Source organism: Kryptolebias marmoratus, linkage group LG8, assembly GCF_001649575.2.
Source record: "Kryptolebias marmoratus isolate JLee-2015 linkage group LG8, ASM164957v2, whole genome shotgun sequence".
In the NCBI taxonomy this organism is placed as follows: Eukaryota; Metazoa; Chordata; class Actinopteri; order Cyprinodontiformes; family Rivulidae; genus Kryptolebias; species Kryptolebias marmoratus.
The window spans coordinates 17,937,160-17,957,072 of NC_051437.1; the positions used below are offsets into that span (position 1 = coordinate 17,937,160).

Here is a 19,913-nt window from a genome sequence, read left to right on the forward strand (position 1 = left end):
AAAAACATTTATGAGTGAAAAATACAACCCACCTCTTTAATAAGCTCAGACTGTCCAGCGGTGTAGCAATAGGAGGCGATTAATGTGGCGATGCCCACGTAGGAGCGCACAAGTTCAGCCAGCAGTCTCAAGATGGTAGAAGTTGGCATTAGAGGCTTGCTTGCCTTGACCTTAGCTGCTTTACTTTCATCTGAGCTAGTACTTTTCTCTCCCTCCTGCTCCTTTTTCTCCTCACGCATTTCTTCTGGTGTGGAAACTGGGGAAGTTTGAGTAACAGGATATACTTACACTAATAAAAACAAACTCAAAAGCTTCAGGTTAATTCTATGAAATGAATCAAATCTAGAGAACATTCTTAGCTTTATTATTTTGGAAAATAAGGCTATCTAAATATGGATGGCCTCAAACATTTGAGCTTTAACCATTTCTATGAAAGGTGCTATGTAATAAGCAAAAAGGATGTCGGGCTGATAGCTTCTGAAACAATGTGATGAAAGATGAAGCAAGCTGAGAAAAATGTGAACAAGTCTTCAGTCACACCTCATATCATTATAGTTTCCAAAGAAAATGGGCACAGGTTCAATATGTAATTGAAATGTTTGTCAGCACCAATAAGATCCAGAATGTAGGGGAAATCTTCAAGCTCAAAAGGTCAATATTTTAGATGGAACACTTTTACTCATTAACACAGAGAAACAGTTTTCTTGGAAGCCATCTAAAGAAATTAAATGCGGCTCAGGATTTTTGCACAGAGTTGTAATTCTTACAAACAGGTGAACAGTGCATCTTTTCTCGTGTTCGGTAGCTTTACCTTCGCCTTGTGGCGTGCCAGACTGGGAAGACTCAGCCACACCTCCATCAGCAGCAAACACTTGTGCCTGGAAGGAAGATATGCAGGCCCATAATTGAAAAATAAATTCGAAAATATTTTAATACCTGGGCTACGCGGGATAAACTAAAATTAGGCTTACATTGATGTGGAATGCTGACTGGGAGTCAAAGTCGCTCCCCTGTCGAGTGAGCCGGTATTGCTGGTAAACATCATCACCGACATCCTGCAAAATCTGGCACAGCTCTTGACTCCCGGGGGCTGCAGCACGCTCTTCTGAACGCTCAGCTGCAACACACAAACGCATACATGGCAGAAATGTTCCGAGAGCTTACTCCATCAAACTACATATAAAACTCCCCAAAAGCAACGGCTGTCAGATTTTATAAACAGGTCTTACGTTCTTCAGGGGCATGGTAGGCAGCCAAAGCATTGAGCATGTCGCAGATGACTTCCTTGATAGTGTCAGGAATGGGAGGTAAGGGAGACAGCTTCAAAGGAGTGGTCTTCACTAGCTGCACAGCATTCGGCCCCTTAATTCGAAGGTTTTCAAACTCGTCGTCAGAGGCTGTCAGACAGAGAGAATGTGTAAAAATAGTGGAGTACTCTTGAATAATAATAAAAAAAAAAAAACTAAAATCAAATTTAACGCACTTGTAACTTGAGATAAAAAGTACTTTTTTAATCAAGTTTTTGTCAAAGTTATTTCACACATAAAATACGTTTGTACACTCACTTGTTCCAGCTCCACGGGGCGCAGGCAGAGCAATGCGGATACAACTGCTGGCTGTTTCAATAAAGCATTCAGGGTTCCGGCAGGCTGCAGGGCCCAGGACACGGAGGATATAATTGATTTCTCTGGAGCCGAGGCTGCCCGATACCACTCCTGAGGTGGTGCTACCTGCTCCGCTGGTCACAGCCGACCTCACCACCTTTGGCAACATAGAGAGGATTAGGTTTACAGCAAGAACAGATCGTGCACATTCAACGCGGAAATGACATTTTTCTCACAAATAAAACTGGTACTATAAATAAGCTTTCAGTATTCTCAAAAGGTGTTTGATTTAAATGAATAGTATGGGAGTTTCCAAACCTTCTCCATGGTGTGTCGCAGAGTGGCTGGATCTTCTATGATGTGTCTGAACAGCAGAGTAACCAGTGGGGTGAAGCCATTGAAGCCAGAGCTCTGTGTCAGCCCCAGAATCATCCGTGTGCTCTTCAGTTCAGCAAACATCATTGCATAGTGGTGGTTGCGCGTCAGGCGCAAACAGAGACGCAGTGTGGCATGAAGAGTGTCCGGGTCCACAGGAACACTAATCATACTGACACAGGTCCGAATTAAAACAGTGGTCATGTCATCAGTCAGGCCTTTGACAACAATGTCAGAACTCTGAGCGTAGTCAGACTCCAGGGATGCTGAGGGGCAAGAGGTGGGCTCTTTTAGCTGGCTGGAATCATCCTTAGAAGCCCTCATCTCCACTGTTGCCCCTGAGTCCAGGTCAGCCTGGCTTTCTTCCACTTTGCCCATGTCTCCCTCCTCTCTCTCGGAGTCAGTAATGTTACCAGTCTTGGAAGGCTTGGTAACACAAGGCACTTTCTGGACAGTCAACATCACTGGCCGCCTGTTCCCAGTTTCTTCATTTACCTAACCAACAGAGTGTTATTTAGTTGAGCAAGAGTAAACCAGTTAATCATTAATCCCTCATAATTCACATACACAGAGAGTAATTCATGTATGTACCTGCACCATAGTGTTGAACTGTACAGTGTATCTCCTCCGTCCAGCTGTGAAGCGGACACTGCTCTCCCCAGCTCTCCATGCTGAGTCAATGGTACTGTTATTGGACGCACTGTAACTGCACCAACGCCCTGAACGATCATCAAACCATCGCCAGTTATTTCCATTGGGCTGCAGATACTACAGAAACAAAACAAACAGAAAAAAGGCTTACTACTGTGAAGACGAAGCGTCAAATCATGGCATCATCCACACCATAGTGTGATGTGCAGGGTTTACGCAAGAACTCTTCAGCAAAACAAGAAAATGTAGTATGAGCTCAGGGTTAAAAAAAAAAAAAAATTATGATTGCTTGCATTTAGTTTATTTTGTACAAAGAGGGTATTCCTTGCCAGTATAAATATAGTTTATTCATAAAGGAAGCCAAGAGAACTGAACATGTAAACAAAAGAACTAAACAGGATTAAATCAGGCATGTCCTATTTTTAACAAAAAAATAATGTAGTTGTGTTCATGTAATTATAAGCTCCTACAACTGGATTCTATAGATCTGTTATGTACCTTGTTCATTTGCTCTCTCCTCTTTGAAGAGACTGCCATCTTCTCATAAAAGTCAATGAGCAACAGCACTGGTGTAATCCATCTGTAAAACAAGTCATTAATAAATGTTCAAAACATATGGGTCGAGTATTTTCAGAAGGCACGCAAGGATAAAAAACTCACTTTGGTGTCTGAATGTCTTTGTGCTCTTTAGCTGCTTGGAGACAGGGCTGCACAACCTCAAGGAGCTTGATCAGCAAATCAAGAATCCCACTGCTCTCAACCACTCTGGCACCCAGCAGCTTCAGCTCCTGAAAAATCAAAGGATTGAATGAGATGCAAAGACAACCGCTGACCAAAGTCAAAATGATCCTTAAGGAATTAACGTTTTATGGTTAAAACCTTTAATTCTGGCACCTCAAAGAGCAACGTGAGCAGCAAAATTCGTGTTGCCAGCTTCGAGGCCTGAGGCAGTGTTGCCATCTGTCTGGTCCACTCAGACACAGTCTTTGTGTCACTGGTCGTCAGAGGCTCAGCAGCCTTGATCAGAACATCTGCAGCCTCCCACACCTACGCGCACAATGCATTAAACGGAAATGAACTCAAATCTCTTCCACGTTTCCTGAAATCAGTAAAGCTTCACAGCATTTTGCCATTTTAGTTTGCGTCTATCCACCGACCTGGTGGACAACTTGGCCAAGGATGAGGTCTCTGTACTCTGGGCCACTCCTCTTGATGGCAGTCATTAGCAGGTCACAGAGTCGGTAAACCGTGTCAGGCAACTCATCTAAAAGATGGAAGCAGCCAGGCAGCATGGAGTCAGTGAAGGTATGTAGCTCCTGAGGGTCCAGAGGCTCTGCTTCCATGAAGCGCTCCAAGCAGCGGGCTTCTTCCTCTTCCGCCCGTTCCCTGGCTCTCCTGTCCTCCTCCTCACGCCGGCGTGCTGCCTCCTAAAACAGACACAAAAATGACCAGAACAGCTGTTCAACTATATGGCAAATTATTCATTCTATAATTCTATGAGACAAACTTGATTTTCTATACAATACAAGCAGGAAAAAAAAAAAAAAAGAGACAAACCTCTGGAGAATCAGAGCGTTGCTCCATGCTAACCTCTTGTCCAAGCGACATGGCGATGGCCCTCATCATCTGGTCCTCCTCAGACATAGTCAGGTCCTTGATATAGAAAGAGCAACATCAGCTGTCTGATTCTGACTCATGAGCACTAATTTGTTTTGTGCTTTTACACATAATGCCTTACCCTTACTGCACCACCAAGAAGGGGAGGAGGATGAGTGAGCAGGTACTCTGTGGCCTGCTCCATAGTGCTGGTGTTCAGCAGGGCTTCCATGGCATGTTCTCTTGAGAAACCCATGTCCATGAGCTAAAAACCCACAAAAGTGTTTTTTTTTATAAGAGCACAAATAAAGGAGGTCATAAACAAATAAAAGAAAAATGTGGAAAATTGGGGTTTAAAACTTAAATGTCACAAAAAGTGGGGGACAGCGGAAGACAGCTGTTATTATTACAAAAGACGGGGAAACACTTCACGTTTCACTTATTTTCTGTGAGTGAGAGGCCATTATACATATTTTCCAAACTCTCTAAAGATTCTAACTGAACCCTTCGTGACAATTTCTTCTACCAAAAAAATCCCAATAAAAAAACAAAAACAAAACATGAACCATTCAGTTAACTGGTCCACAGTCTTCTGTCACTGTAGTTTCAATAGGTCCTCTAGTTTAGTTCCATTTTAAATGCTTCCTGTCTCTTTCATATCTCTTATATTTTGCTCTGGCTCTGATGACTCTTATACCTGCTGAAGATGCTGCTGGCGGACCTGAGCGTGTCTCTCTCTCCCTCTGCATCTTTCCTGTCATAAAACAAATGGTGGCCCAGGATTCAGTGCATGCAGAATACGAGGGAGGGAGACTGGTCAATACATAGTCTGTTTTAATTACTGCCAACATGGCCACCTGATAAGTGATTGTGTGGTTCACCTGTGTTGCCAAATCTGCCTGTAGCAGTGGCGTATAAAACAGACAATACTGGCCTCAGAGTCGACTTCCACACATTTTCATAATTATGTTTTATATTTATAAAAAAGAAAACAAAAAACCCCCAAAGCACTCAGTTGTTCCGGGACTATTAAAGCAAAGATGAAAGAAGGTCAGCGTCATGACAGACTGTGTGCAGAAAGTACTACATTCAAGCAGTGCTAAAAAAGAAATGACTTGTATGAAAACTTAACTCTGCTGAGAAAACGGCTCAACAGTCAGTACCTGAGTGAGCTGAGCCTGGTTAACCTGGGGCTCGTGACGAGGAGTGGAATTAGTAGAATCTTCAGCGGATCCTCCTGTTGGCCCGGTGGTGGTTCCACCACTAACTGCTGGTGCTTCTCCAGTTGTTGAGGAACTTCCCGGGACTCCAGTTGGTCCCAAAGGACCAGTGGAGGTCCCTTCATCGTCTGGGCGTGCCGTTCCCTCTCGTTCCTTGGCCAAACGTTCCTGGATTACAGGTTCCCCTCTCAGTATGTGGCAGAGGATGGCCAGCATGGATTCAGCCATCCTACCACCATAAACCTTCAGTGGCTTTCTGTTCCACAGACTACGAATGCAGCTGAACGCAGCCTTAACAGAGAAAAAACAGAGTTAAAATATTAATGGGTATCTGGGAAATTTCAAAGATTATGGCAGAAACAAAATGCATGTTCTATTTCAATACATCTACTCGGAAATTCAAATTGCTCGCTGACAAATACTTTTAAATCTAGTCAACATCAAACAAGCAAGTAAGATAATTCAAACAAGTTTTGATTATTTTTGTGGCTCAATATTACCCCTGAAGACAATTTAAAATGTCCATTCTTTGCAAAGACTCACCTTCTGGGTGACAATAAGGAACCGAAGGGCACTGAACTGGGGCATGGTGGGTGTGATCCCCGGCATTTTAGCAGGCAGGGAGTGAGGAGAGTCCAGCACGGTGCTTGGGTTAACCATCTTCTCCACCAGCATTAACCAGGCATCCAGGAATTCTCCCGTTCCATCTGGGAGATCAGTATGCTCCAGACCCTCAGACACAGGTACCTTCCCTCCCATTGACAAGGCCCAGTTAAATGTCCTGCACAAAAGCATTAAAAAAAAAATCAATAGAAAATGTAAATAAGTTATCATCTTGATGGGAAAAAAACAACAAAAATAAGTAGCAACATTGGCAAATTGGATGTACACTGATTATTGGAGGTTGAATAAAGATTTCTTTAAATATGAGAGTAAAAATTGTTATAAAAAGTAAAACTCTTCAAATTTTACACCACTTCAAATATATCAGCATCCCCATGAGGAAACAAAGCTGTAGTACGTAATCTTAACTGCCACCACACAGACAGTCTAGTCCACTTTCTTTAAAAATTACTTCTTGTTTGCACTCATTCCAATGGATAATGTTTAGATGGACACTGAAAAATTTTGTAACCCTTTTAAAAATTATTATGTGTTTTTTAAATAGAAATCTATTACCTGGGTGACTAAACCCTGAAAGACAATTGTTCTATAATGCAAATCCCTTTGTTTTTTTTTATAGACTACCAAGACAAAATGTTCTTTTTTAATCCTAATATGACATTATGTATGGCAGAGCTTACTCAAATAATGCATCGTGTCCCCCTGAACAAAAAAACTTCTGCAGCATGAGGTGGTAGGGGTATTTTCTCTCATCAAACAGCATGGGAGATGTGAAGCCCACTGAGCAGATGAAGAAGGTCAGCCTGGAACAAATAAAAAACAAAACTTAAAGTCCCTCTCCACACAAACTGTACAATCACACTGGCAGTAGCAGCAGTAGCCGTCTCTTACCTGAACCGTGGTGTCGGTGTGTATGGTGGGGGCTGCCAACTTAAACCTTTGGTAAGAAGCTTGGTAAGGGCAGAGGCAGTGGCTCGTGCAGCAGGGGTAGGGGCGGTGCCTGTGCTTGTGGCATGGTGGGAGCGGCGCTGGCGCACTGGGGAGCCTACACACAACTTGACTAACAGGCCAAAGAGCTCAGCCAAAGCCCTACCTAACCTAGATGAAGCTGCAAACAAACAAGAAAATCAGTTAAATATTAAGATTGAAAATATAAATATCTATATAAAAATACACGTGTGTCTTAAAACGTATCTCACCAGAGAGTAGGGGTTTAATTTGTTTGATTCGAGTGGCCATGGCTGGGGTAAGTTTGGACTTCGCCTTAGGGTCTGAAGTAGAGGGTTCATCAGTCTCCATAGGAGCCAAGGTGTCCCCATCTAGACACATGCCTTCCAACAGACCACCGGCGGCTGAATCCACAGACACTGTGTCGGTTTCTGCCAAGGTTAAGTAAAAACAGATTGAGTTTGATACAGGGTTATTCCAAGAACACAATAAGAGCAAAAACTAAATTAAATGCTTTTATTACCATTCCTTCTAGATCCAGAGACCGCTGTCGCTGCAGTGCTGCCAGATGGTTTCTCCTCTTTGGGCACCAGTTTCTGCATGTCTGCCTGACCAAACTCGCATCCAGGAGGCAGGCTGTTGAGTACAGACAAAAGATGTTGAGATGTGTACAGCTTATTGTGAAGGTAAAACAAAGAGCACTAAAAATAAGACACTAACCTGTTGGGAGTACAAAGGGACAGCAGCACAGTGCTCTCCCATACCAACGAGCAGTAGAGCTGACTGAGCTTGTTCAGAACACTCAACCCCAACTGAGAACCCCACTGGTTAACTGAGATAGCTCTGATCTCACTCTGTTTGAGGAAGGAAAAAAACACTTAGATCATCTGTCACTACTCAGTAGAACTCTTTAAAATTAGGAAAGATCCTTGATTTGATCATTAGCTTTGCAGTACACTAGGTGCTTTGTCAATATTGTGTACCCAGTGGCTTTCAGATTATTGTGCATAGAGTTATGTACAAGAATCTGAGATTTGGGGATATCACAATTTTAGTCATAGTTACAATAAATGAATAAGTGAATAAATATTTACCTGTCCGACTCTGCAAGTATGAACAAACATGAGGATGTAGGCGTGGGCTGCTGTTAAAGCATGCAGGAGAGGTGTAGCCCGAGCTGACAACGTGGCGTCGGTGACATGGCCAGCATTAGCCAGTTCTCTGAGAAGCACCGACCCACCGGGCATCTCTATTGGTCGGTGAAGTGGTTCCAGAGATGTCAGAATACTGTCCAATTGGCAAAGGCCCTCCTGCAGTACTTTAGGTTCATGTGAGAGTGTCTGCAAGGGAGAATTTAGAGAGAAAGACATTTTTAACAACTGTACCGTTGATGTGCGTCGTTCATAAACAAAAACGCAGGAAAAATGAAATGGTTTCCTCACCAATATGGACTTGCAGACACCAGCCACAGCTTGGCAGGCTGCTGAGGTGGGAAAATCTATGGGCAAGTTGGGCAGGCCCAGAATAGAGACCAAAGGCAGCAGCCCTTTCTGGTTGACGAACTCCTGACAATGATCATCTGTGGTGTTGTTGCTTAGAATGGACTCCACAAACTTCATCTGGAATATATTTGAATAGAAAATTAATGACTGAATTGACAAAAAAAAACAACCTGAATATTCTGTTATATTTGGAATATTTCACAACAGGGAATATGTAATTTCTGACATTTAAACTAATGTAAAAGAGTATTTTTTTGTTTTAGTATTACACATTTTAATAGGATTTTCCTGAGTACTGATGGCAGAGCTCAGGTTTATAGTTGTTTTTTAACTCGACATATGGAGTCATTATGCTTTTTGGTTTTGTACAGTTAAAATTTGACCCATCTCTGTACACTTGCATTTTAACTGTAGACATTTAATAAACAAAAAAGGGAAAAAATAAATTTGAAAAGTCTGTTTAGTTGCTTACAATAACTATACAGTCAAATGATTATATTGTGACATCATTTCACAAGCTAATTATGCCGAGGAGTCAACACATACCACATTCAGAATGTAATCCATCAGAGGAATTGGTATTCGTTCTTCTGTGCCTACCACCCTGCAAAAAGAAAAAACAACAACCTATCATAAAAATGTCAACCACCAAATAAAATATTTTAAATGCAGTCAAATAACTAAACACAAAAGTGTGTAAAGAGTTGTTCTGTTCTGTTGTGTTACGAACTCAGTCATACAATTCAAGTGGAACTGACTGCCTGTTGCTCTCTGGTTCCCCCTGCTGCTGGCTGAACGTGTGGAGGGCCTCTTCTTCCTCTTCATCTTCACTTGAAGCTTCTTCGGCAGCATGACTGGACCGAGCTGGTGGAACTGCTACAGTGCCATCTGCTTTCTGGATGGATGGTTTCTGGCAGATGTACTCTGGAGCTCGACCTAGGTTGCAGATCTCCTCCAGTAACTGAAACAGAAATTCAACTTTAACAATTGTACACAACATTATTCGGCTACACTGAAGAGTATGATGGCAAACAGAAACAGAAACATGACCTACCTTAATAATGGCTGTAGTAGCATCTGTCTTCAGAGTGGGTTGGTGCCTCATGAGCTCATCCACAGCACTGCCCAAATTAGATGCAGTGTCACCTAAAGTAAAATAAAATGTAACATGTCATCTATATAAATACCTTCCGCAAGAGAACGAGAGAAAAACAGCACAACAACTCACCCAAGGGGTCGGAGCTGCGTCGTCGTCGCATGGCAGGCAGATAGTCGGGGGACAAAAGCACTTTGAAGAGGCGCTCAAAAGGCTGGCATTGAACAAAAGAGTGCAGACCTCTGGCATTCAGGCAGAGAGCGCTGAACACGTTGGGCAGAGAACCCAGCACCTCACGGGTGGCAGGAACCTGAAGAATGTGATGTAAAAGCTCATTTTCAACCTGTGTTTTTTAGTGCAAAGCTAGACTGCACTGGATCCCACATACTGAGGGTTGATCTTTTAACATGTTTTAGTGTTTATGTTCATGTTTTGATACATTAGGAGTTGATTTAGTGTTTAAAAATATTCTGAGTCTCCACCTGTCATCACAGGGCAACTTAAATTCACTTAATTAATATCTGAAATGGGGGAAAAAAGGAGCTTAGCACTAAAAATAATATAATGCGGCTTGCAAACAATTTCCGATATATAAATTGTCATTGGAAAGAAGAAGAATAAGAAGAGGGATAAAAACGGTTGGCTATCAGAAACTCACATCTTTGATAAGAAGGGCGTGCAGCATGACATCAGTGAGCCCATTGTCCTGCAGGGAAGAGAGCAGGGACGGCTCCTGGAATACAAAAACCGTCACCACCTCCGTCGCTAAGAACAAAAGGGAGAAAACAAAAACAAAATTATATTCCATAACAACGACAAAATTGTTAAAATATCAATCAAATAAAAATCAGACAGCACCTCAGTATGACACAGCATGCATCTCTGAACTCTTTTTGTTAAAGGCCACTGTGTACTCACCTAAGAGGAACAGCGAAGGGCCGTAATATTCCGCATTACTGATGATGTGCTTAAGTGAGGTAGGCAAGGACCCATCCATTACTTTAAAACAAAAAAAGGGATGGTTTAAAATACACACTAACATCAGACATTTGTGTAGTAACATGCACAAATCCTTTTTATTTTTTTGGAAAATGCTCAATGCAAATAAAAGCACTAACTGTCTTTCCTCATTGCACTGAGTGATAATGGCAGCTTACCATGACGAATGCCATCCGAAAAGGCTGGATCCTGGATGGCTTTCTTCAGGAAGTTTAGCATTGACTTCAACAGAGCTGCCCTCTGGGGGATACACTGCATACCTACAGACATTTTATTAGTACGGTCGTTAGGTTTTAACAAGCATATTTTTCTTTTTATGTGTAATATAATATGTGTGTACCTGGTCGAGGTGTATTAGCAGAACCGCTCTGTGCTCGGTGGTCTACCTCTGGTCTAGAACCAGAAGAAGTTGATGGTCCAGGGCTGCTTTCCATGGAAACTTCTGACACTGTGAAAATGTATTCGGGAGACAAATCAACACATAGCATAGATTCAACCAAATAATTTCTGTGACATTTTGGTGACTGTTAACATGTTTAAAATCACATTGACAGCAGATTTGTCAGATGAATATTCATATAAAGGTTTCTTTTTCCACAAAGGTTTCTAATAGATTTAGATTTCGTCACATGGACTGCCAGTAAGGGACACAGATCTTGTTGACTGTGCTGTGTATTCATGAAACAACTCTTACAACAGCATCTGCTTTGAAAAATGGCTCATCATTATGCTAAAAGTATCCATAAAATGATGGCTAAACAACAGTACTTAAAATGGCAGTGTGACTGAAATGATAATTGGTTTTAAAAGCCAGAATTTATGCTGAGAAAATAGAAAATAAATTCCCAACAAACCAATATAACAGCTGAAGTTATAACTTTTTACACGAGGCACGCAGAGTCCATTGACTCATTCTGTAAATACTGAATTCTGACTAATACATCGAGGAGCCTGAGCAAAAACAGGCAAAGCCCAAAAGAGTGTGTGGAACTGACTCAGTTTGTTTACTTTAACTTTGGATTCAGATACTTTTATGAAAGTACAAGTATGTTAACAGATAAAAGCTAAAAATATTTCCCATTTTAAACTTACTCTCCATGTCTGTGTCCATGTCCTCAGACTCCACAGTTGAGCTTGGCCTCTGAATCTTTGGCTTGATGACAAAGGGGCACTCTTTTCGTGACAAGTCCACCTCATGCTTTGTAAAGACAGCAATTGAGAGAAAAAAAAAAGGTTTAGGAAATTCTGTAACTCACAGTAGAAGGAATAAAAGAAATGCTTATGCCAAACTCACCTCTAGCCTGCAGATGAAAATTGAAAGGCCGCTGTGGGACTGAAAGGCAGCCATGTCAAGGTTGGTAATAAGGTCCACAACACGCACTGCTCGGGTCACAAATGTGATCTGGTCCTGCTCATCACCCAAGAACTTGATCACCTACAAAATAAAAGAATATAAAAAGATGTGCTCAAAGCAAAGACTCTGATTTGAGATTTCATCTTATTCAAATCTGGAAATACCTTCAGAAGGGCTTCCATCATGCCACAGGAGACAAGGGCTTCCCCTCCAGCATCGTAACTCGCCAGGTGGTACAGGAATGAGAAGAGTGCTGTGGCAAACTGGTGTGGGTAGGGCTCCATCAATGGATCTAGGAAACAAAAAGATATAAACGTTTTTATTTTATTTATTCTATTTATATTTCAAAGGTTTTACAACACCGGATTCACCGCATTCTCACCGATCATTGCTTGTATACAGTTGCGCACCAACACAGGCAGGAAGCCATGATAGGACGCTGTGCCAGTGCAGTCAATAATGTTGGAAAGCTTGGGCGTCCTTTCCAGATGGACTATTGAAGTTAAAGTGCGCAAAGATGCTGCCTTGATATCCTGAAAAACATAATCAAGTAATGCATAAGTAGACAAAAAAATAAATACAATTACCACGAGGAAGAATTTGATAAAATTTCTTTGCTGGCACTAAAGAACATACACAATTACATTAGTATCTCTTCCCATTTTACACACACACCTGTCCTGGAGAGACATGCATTTAGTGTAGGAACATGTGACTTGGGGTGGAGGGGTGGGGGTGGGGGAGATAAATAAAATAGTTTCTTACCACAAGCTGTTTGTCTGTAATCTGTAAGACATCCACCAGCTCTTCTATCAAGCCATTATACAGAATACTGTTGGCCGATTCTTGCAGTGCATTTGAATACACTGAAAAACAGAAAAAGTCCAAAGTTGAAGCTTGGAGAAAACCCTTTTTTTATTTTCTACAAAAAGTAGAGCTTCTACTCACCCAGAATAGAGATAGCATGCAGTCGGGCCTGCACGGCTTGCAACCTCTTCTTGTGGTTTGAGAACCCATGGGCCAGCCGAATGTGTGTGAACAGTAGGGTCTGTTTGTCCTTAGGGATGTTGTACATTGCCGTCAGCGACTCCATGATTTCTGATGGGCTTTCTGAAATCTATAAAAAAGGGCATAGTATATAATGTGTAAGGGAACACATTCACAGTGTTAGTACTTCGGTATAAGTTACATCAATTCCCTTTAAGACTGTACCTTGTCAAGCTGCTCGATGTGAATATAATGTAGTGTGTTACTACTTGTCTGCTGGGCAAATAAAAAATAAAAAAAGCAGAACAAATTAGGAAGAAACTAAGTTGTTTAATAAAAAAAAATAAAAATCACAAAATGTGTAGGTTGTATTAGAATATGATTGTTTAAATGTTTGGGCCTTTACCTTCCTCTCAACTTTGACCTCTGGGCCTGGTTCAGCATAAAACTCAAAGTGCAGTGTGGTGGCACTGGGAGGATACTTCTGCTCATGAACCAACAACAGGTAAGACCGAAGAGAACATATATAAATAGGTGTAAGCCTTTTATTTTATTTTGACAGTAATGAGAAAAAGGTTGTCCCAGTTCATTGAGAAGATTTATATACAATCCTACCGTCATAGGCAGATCCCTGCAGCATTCAGCCAGACCAAAGCCATTTTCCTTCCCTCCCCAGCTCTGCAGAAAAGAACAAGAAAAACCAAACAATGCAACACCTTCTCCTGAGGAACAGTCGGAGCGATGGTGACAAGAAAACAGAAGCATTGACTGAACCTCAGCCAGGTGTTGTAGACGTGCCAGAAGAGGCGTCCTTTTATCAGATCCAAGTCTTGTGATATAGTTGGAGCGTTTACTGAACACGTAGAGTAGATTCAGCACAGAAAGGACCACTTGCATGTCACATGATGCTAACAAGGTGGTTAAGTGCTGTAAAAAGAGCGGGAGTGGAAAATAGAAGAGACAAGTTAGTTAGTTGTTTTTTTTTTTAATTATGCCAAATTGAGAAAAGAAATCAACAAAAAAAAACAACAACAATGACAATTCAGTCTGTATTTGCTCACCTCTATGGAGCTGTAGAGATGCCTAGAAAAGCTATACTCAATGAGCAGAGCTGTGAAGTTGAGCACTGCCAAAAGCAAGGCTTTGAGCTGTCCATTGTCTGGACGGTCACACACTAGCAGCCATGACATATTCTCCACTGTCTGGCCTGCGTCACACAGAATGCCATCAAAGCGATCCAGCAGATCCACCCAATGGTAAAGCTCACACTGTTGATGGGGGGGGGGGAAAAAAAGGATATTGAGCCACCTAGTAAAAGGTAAAGTATTTCAGACCCTTCCACTTTTCTAAAAACAAAGAAACAAAAAAATGTAATTTTAACAACAAGTCTGACCAAAGACCAGGAGACATTTTCCAAACTGAAAGCAAGCTCATGCATGGCAAGACTGATATACTTCTGAACAAACGTGTCTTGTGTGTGTATTTACAGAGGTGGGATGGTGAGTCAAAGTTGATTTGTCACCGTTATATTTCTGAGCCGGTAACAAAGATAGTCACAGGCCTAAGACAGCCTGTGTGTGTCAGCGAGAGCTTGTATAGTAGAACAGTGACAGTGTTGTTACTCAGCTGATTTTTGAGATGCCAGCTTGGTGTTTATAATGGCAGCAATGAAATACCAAGATGCTTCTTTTAGGTCAGTGTGATTTATCCAACAATTTAGGATCCAGAGTTATCAAATTAACTTTAAAAGTGATCCAAAATCAGCACATTTAGCTTTAACTGTTACAAAGAGATTAAAACTATTGTAATAAATGCATAAAAAATAAAACGGTTGACAAAGCTCTTCGCCAAATGGCTTATTAGGGATGTACGTTCCTTCAATTAGAAACAGTTGGGGTCAAAAGTCTGACTTCTTTTGTAGGTTGAAATCTGAAAAGTTTGATCACCACTGATTTACAACATGTTTAATGTTACAACCTCCAAAAAACATTATTTATAAAATTTTTCGTTTTACACAATGCATAATAGAACAAACACAAAAAGAACAATTTCAACTCAAAATCAATACTTGCTTTCTTATTCACTGCACCCACTGTAAAGCTATTCTTGTCAGGTGCACTTTTTCTGTATTAAATAAGCTGCATAAATACCAATTCAAAGTGTTCACACACATATATATATATTTCACCGGGTTTTGATGTAATACAAAGAAAAATACCAAACACAACAGAAAGGCAACATGATAATTTGATGTAAATACTGATGAAGACGTGACCCAGATAACGACACAATTTAGGAATACACCAACAAGACGAGTATCCGTGCCAGAAAGGACTGAAGGCGATGCCTTTCTATTAACTTCATCTGTGCGAGTTACCTTGCCAATGTTCCAGGTCTTGATGTGCTGCAGTTCAACCAGTAGTTGTTCATCGTTGCACGCCTTGAGCTTCTCTATAAGTATTCTGCAGTCCGCTGGCTGTACGTTCAGAAGGAGCAAAAATGGTTTGTCAAACTAAGGTCATGAGCCTAAATAATCACATTGTAAAAATTATGGCACTAGTGAGGCTAAATCCTAAAGGGACAAAAAGACAATGAAAGTAATATGCATACTCACAGCTTCTGTAGGTGTTTTCTTCAACTTGCTTCTGTCAACCTTCATTGTAGATTATCTTTTTTCTGCTGCTCCTATTCAGAAAAATTTACATTAAAAAAAACTAATTATGATGCAATATTTTAATAAGGTTTAATACCGCTCTATTTGGGACTCAGGTTTGAAGAATATATATAAACCACATACTGAAATGTGAAATAAATGTCACTGAGATACAAAGTGAAAAAAATTACAAATAAAAAGGTCAAATACTTACAGAAAACAGGCAATACCCACTTCACAGCATGTTCCAGTCACATTACCTACAAAAACAAAAACAACAGTGTCCTTCAGATGATGTAAAACCCACACACAGGTCACGAAAACCCACAAGTAAATCTTAAAATGATTTAAACATCTACTGTCTAGTTAGGATGCAAATCGTAGTGTTACAACACAAAATACAGAAAAATCAGATTCAATGTGCTAAAAGGGATTGTTAAAATAAAACGAGCTGAAGATGAGCATCTCTCTTAAACATCTATATTAGAGATCAAATGACTGGTCAAAAACCTCAATCAAAGCAGAAATTATAACTAAACCAACCGAGTTTATCGGTATATTCTGATATTCACAAAGCAAACTGAGGCAGAGAATTAGCTCAGGGGCTAGTGAGCATCATGCGACACAAAGTTAATCAAATTAACTTGGGCCCAATTTCACATTAAAGCAATTGTCTAATATTTTAAATCCCAAGTCAGATTTGACTTAATATGCAGCATAACCATCTGCTTGTCCGTCATAAACTGTCCGACTAAACACTGATTAAAGTTACAGCCACCATGCTAACAAGCTAACCTCACCGTAGCACGTTATTTACCTGATGTTAACAAGACCTTTCTAAAACGCGGAATTAAAATTATTATAATCGAAGACGACACAGATCTGCTAGGTAGATTAGCCAGCATAAAAGTTAATTAGAAACGACGGTAAGCTTGGAAATCGATCGATAGTTAACCCCTAACAGCTAGCATCGAGCTACCGGTACTATCAAACGATCTCCCCCAGAAACACCAATTTTATGTGCCTTGTGCAAGTCAAACAACTCACAAACAAGCTCGTATGTTACCAACGACCAACGCGTGAAATCCATCCGAACGAAAACATAACCAGCTTGTGTAATTTGTACCACAGCTGTCAAACCAGACTTCACAGAGCGTCCTTCGTCTCTGAGCGGATTCTTAACTAATATAGGTCGGGGCTCGGCAGGCCGCAGGAGAACCCACGCTAGCCCTATCTCGCGGCGTCTTTGCTCTTAAAAACAAACCAAAACTGTAAACAGCACTTTGTGAGCAGCGACGAGACAAGCGTATGTGTGTGAAAATACCTGGAAAAGGCGACGCTGCTTCGTTCAGGTTCGTTTTATTCCGATTTTTTTTTTTTTTGCAGCCACGGAGCCGGGGGCACGCGCTAGCTACCGATGGCTGAGCAGCGAGCCGAAACGCGAAATAACTCGCTGAATCATTGTCGGACTGGTCTAACGTGACACTGCGAGTTTTGTTTTGTTTTTTGTTTTTTTAATTGTTCGATCCAGCAAATTGACTACCGGCTACCAAGTGAGAGGAGATGTACGTTCGTCCGCCCGGGTCGTCGCTGTATCCGCGCCCGTCTCCATAGTTAATAGCCATTAGCAGTTGGCTCAGTCATGACTCTGTAGGTAGTGTGCAAAAAGTGAATAACGGTAACGCTGCTGCGAGCGAGCAGCCACTGCTGTCTGCCTCAGCGCACATTAATAACAACAACAACAATAATAATAATAATAATAAAAAGACAAGAAACACATCTAGGATGCATCTCATCCTCCTTACACAGAGCAACAAATAAAACAAGGTAATTATTAGAACTATGTTCATTAATCTCCAAACCTGTTACCATGCTTTTATGCATTTAATACAGGCGTTTTACAGTAAATATAAAGTACACATACAGAAATCTAAGAAGTGCAACACTGAAACTATGTCCACTAAAGTACTTATTCAATAAAACCGGAGCACACCTTCGTGTCTAAACCAGCAAATAACTAAATGAAGCATATGGCTTTGTGAAAAATCAGTATTGTTAAAATTTTGCTAATTATTTAAATCAGACATGCACCCTGCCTGCCTAAGCTGAACATTGAGCAGGATGTTTTCTTATTACATTATTTATTTTTTAATTTGCCAAATATTTATTCTTTATTTAAAACTGATTGTTACCTTTAAAATAATTTCCCAGGCTGACTATAAAGCTTGTTAGTTTATGTAACATTAATTTACAAAAGGTGTCTGATTTGTCATCATCTTCTGTTTTGTTTTTGAAAATGTCACAATATCTCATTCAAATACCTGAGAGGACAAAGTCAGCAGGCTTTTTTTTTTTTTTAAAGACTGTTTTCTTTTTTGAGTGCTGTCACGTTGTATTTTTGGACCCAGAGTCTGTGCAGAAGGGGCTGCACCTTTAATATGTAAATCTCTTTTTCACATCCTCCCAACAAGCTGTCATATTGCCAGCCACAGTGTAATGTTTCTTTAAGCTTTAAATAGCGAAACGAAACTAAACGTGTTTTAAAAATGCATATTTGAACATGGAGCAGCAAGGTATGACCTAAATGACCAACAAAAAGTAACACTGAAAAAGAAATATCTGAAGTATTTTTATTTTCCAGTCAGCCAATTTGTTTTCAGGGAGGAGCAGGACTTCAAACTGCAGCCACTAGGAGGCACTTGTTCTTTATGGCTTCAACTTCCTGCTTCCAGTCCCCTCTCCAGTTATAATACATCTCAATGGTTTTACTACTAAACTAACTGGAAAGACAACCTCTGTATTTGAGTGGACCTGTCAAGCGTTGACAGTTGTCACTCTTGTACCTAACTCCTGCACTAAAGAAGCTGCAGCAGCAAACTGAGCTTTGCTGCCACATTCTCCGACCCCACCAAGCTACACGTGGGCACGTCCGTCAGCTGATGCTTAGATTTCGTTGCGCATTCTCTCCCTGTCCCACTCATGTTTGCAGTTTGTGCACTCGAGCCGTGGGCGTCTCTGTTACTGTCTGCGGCTGTGTTTTGCTGAACCACAGAAACTTTAACATTTCTTAATCAACAAGCATTTGGTTACAGCTCATCATCTTTAAAAAAAACAAAAAGGACAAATTCTGAAAATATTCAACTGTTCAGGAAAGAAAACTATTCATTGTCAAATATTTTTACATTTCAAATACCAAGAAAACTTAGTTATAAGCATTATCTGGAGTATCTTAATAGACTGCCAGGGTAGTTCATATTAGTTAACCTTTCAGACAAACTGCACTTATCACAGATTTATAGAGTATAGTCTGTGATGTTATAACTACAGGTTAACTACTGGATTGATTATGGGGTTGTATTCGCTGGGCACCAACAGCATCAACTTTGTACCTTGTGTATAAATGTGTTCAACCAAAATCACTACCATCAGTGAAGAAGAAGTACATACCAGAAAATGTTTTGGTTTAACAGCTCCACCATTCTTTTGTTAGTTTGCACTGCAATTTCTCAAAACAATCTGAAAATACAAGAGGAGGAGGGGAAAAGGTAATTTAACAGAGCACACACACACACACACATACACAAAACAAGCTACTTTGGAACTGGAAATATGTAACAAAAAAAAAAATCAAAATCAAAATATTTTAAGGCTTGAACAGGACAAGAAAGCATGACTATGGTGGAACTGCAAACCTAACTACATTAAAAAAAATAAAAAATAAAAAAAATAAAGAGGATAAAGCCAATAATAGTTGCTGAGAAACTCTTCTTACACTACATAATCATACATTCGACTTGTCAAATTAGATTAACCTGTAACATTTGTTCATAAGTTTGAATAAGAAATTTAGCTTATTTTGCAATTTTTTCCCCAATAAAACCACAAAATCGTAGTGCGTTTTAAGCTTTTGCATCCAAAATGTTATTTCTTTAAAATATGGCCTTGACTACAATATTTGTGATTTTTATTGTATCGTGTTTTTTCTCCTCCATTTGGGAAAAAAATTAAGTAAATCTCTATTAGTCAGTTTTTTAGTTCCCAAAACAACTGCACCGTGTTTTTGATTGATGTGGTTTACCCGCCAGTTCACCTCAGAAACAACATTCTCAGTGCGAGAGCTAAAATCAGACAGAAATAAAGGTTAAAAACAGCTCCATTGTTGCTGTTGTTTCCACAACACCTTTAAATGCAGACAGGTTAAAGTGGGCACGCACAAGGCTGCAAAATCACTGCTTCTCTGAAACCCTGAACACACGCATACACTGAAAACAAAGCTTTCAAAAATCATTTGTTTTTTTGGACAA

The 19,913-nt window shown here is 40.5% G+C and overlaps 1 protein-coding gene across 11 annotated transcripts in view; it reads right to left on the minus strand.

The window, feature by feature from the left end:
* huwe1 (HECT, UBA and WWE domain containing E3 ubiquitin protein ligase 1) overlaps positions 1-19,913 on the minus strand; it is a 37,780-nt gene that overhangs the window by 15,766 nt on the left and 2,101 nt on the right. For 3 of the 11 annotated variants that reach the window (XM_025009288.2, XM_025009291.2, XM_017430919.3), the window contains exons 1-46: positions 19,057-19,121; positions 15,824-15,869; positions 15,571-15,641; positions 15,334-15,432; positions 14,018-14,224; positions 13,731-13,883; positions 13,572-13,634; positions 13,363-13,440; positions 13,182-13,232; positions 12,918-13,086; positions 12,735-12,835; positions 12,352-12,502; positions 12,134-12,261; positions 11,910-12,050; positions 11,708-11,813; positions 10,956-11,063; positions 10,774-10,875; positions 10,535-10,615; positions 10,275-10,381; positions 9,749-9,926; positions 9,575-9,666; positions 9,261-9,481; positions 9,067-9,124; positions 8,461-8,637; positions 8,113-8,358; positions 7,739-7,872; positions 7,542-7,654; positions 7,270-7,449; positions 6,962-7,178; positions 6,751-6,873; positions 5,990-6,227; positions 5,390-5,737; positions 4,924-4,980; positions 4,369-4,491; positions 4,188-4,283; positions 3,788-4,057; positions 3,510-3,677; positions 3,291-3,418; positions 3,129-3,210; positions 2,571-2,747; positions 1,923-2,474; positions 1,566-1,761; positions 1,230-1,397; positions 972-1,117; positions 812-878; positions 33-256 (exon numbers count right to left, since the gene is read on the minus strand). In XM_025009288.2, the coding sequence (XP_024865056.1) occupies positions 33-256; positions 812-878; positions 972-1,117; positions 1,230-1,397; positions 1,566-1,761; positions 1,923-2,474; positions 2,571-2,747; positions 3,129-3,210; positions 3,291-3,418; positions 3,510-3,677; positions 3,788-4,057; positions 4,188-4,283; positions 4,369-4,491; positions 4,924-4,980; positions 5,390-5,737; positions 5,990-6,227; positions 6,751-6,873; positions 6,962-7,178; positions 7,270-7,449; positions 7,542-7,654; positions 7,739-7,872; positions 8,113-8,358; positions 8,461-8,637; positions 9,067-9,124; positions 9,261-9,481; positions 9,575-9,666; positions 9,749-9,926; positions 10,275-10,381; positions 10,535-10,615; positions 10,774-10,875; positions 10,956-11,063; positions 11,708-11,813; positions 11,910-12,050; positions 12,134-12,261; positions 12,352-12,502; positions 12,735-12,835; positions 12,918-13,086; positions 13,182-13,232; positions 13,363-13,440; positions 13,572-13,634; positions 13,731-13,883; positions 14,018-14,224; positions 15,334-15,432; positions 15,571-15,615 (6,669 nt within the window). In that variant the 5' untranslated portion in view covers positions 15,616-15,641; positions 15,824-15,869; positions 19,057-19,121. Of the gene's footprint in view, positions 1-32; positions 257-811; positions 879-971; positions 1,118-1,229; positions 1,398-1,565; positions 1,762-1,922; positions 2,475-2,570; positions 2,748-3,128; positions 3,211-3,290; positions 3,419-3,509; positions 3,678-3,787; positions 4,058-4,187; positions 4,284-4,368; positions 4,492-4,923; positions 4,981-5,389; positions 5,738-5,989; positions 6,228-6,750; positions 6,874-6,961; positions 7,179-7,269; positions 7,450-7,541; positions 7,655-7,738; positions 7,873-8,112; positions 8,359-8,460; positions 8,638-9,066; positions 9,125-9,260; positions 9,482-9,574; positions 9,667-9,748; positions 9,927-10,274; positions 10,382-10,534; positions 10,616-10,773; positions 10,876-10,955; positions 11,064-11,707; positions 11,814-11,909; positions 12,051-12,133; positions 12,262-12,351; positions 12,503-12,734; positions 12,836-12,917; positions 13,087-13,181; positions 13,233-13,362; positions 13,441-13,571; positions 13,635-13,730; positions 13,884-14,017; positions 14,225-15,333; positions 15,433-15,570; positions 15,642-15,823; positions 15,870-16,933; positions 17,115-19,056; positions 19,122-19,913 lie in introns of those variants that run through there. The other 8 variants (XM_025009289.2, XM_025009286.2, XM_037977007.1 and 5 more) reach the window with 7 other exon arrangements.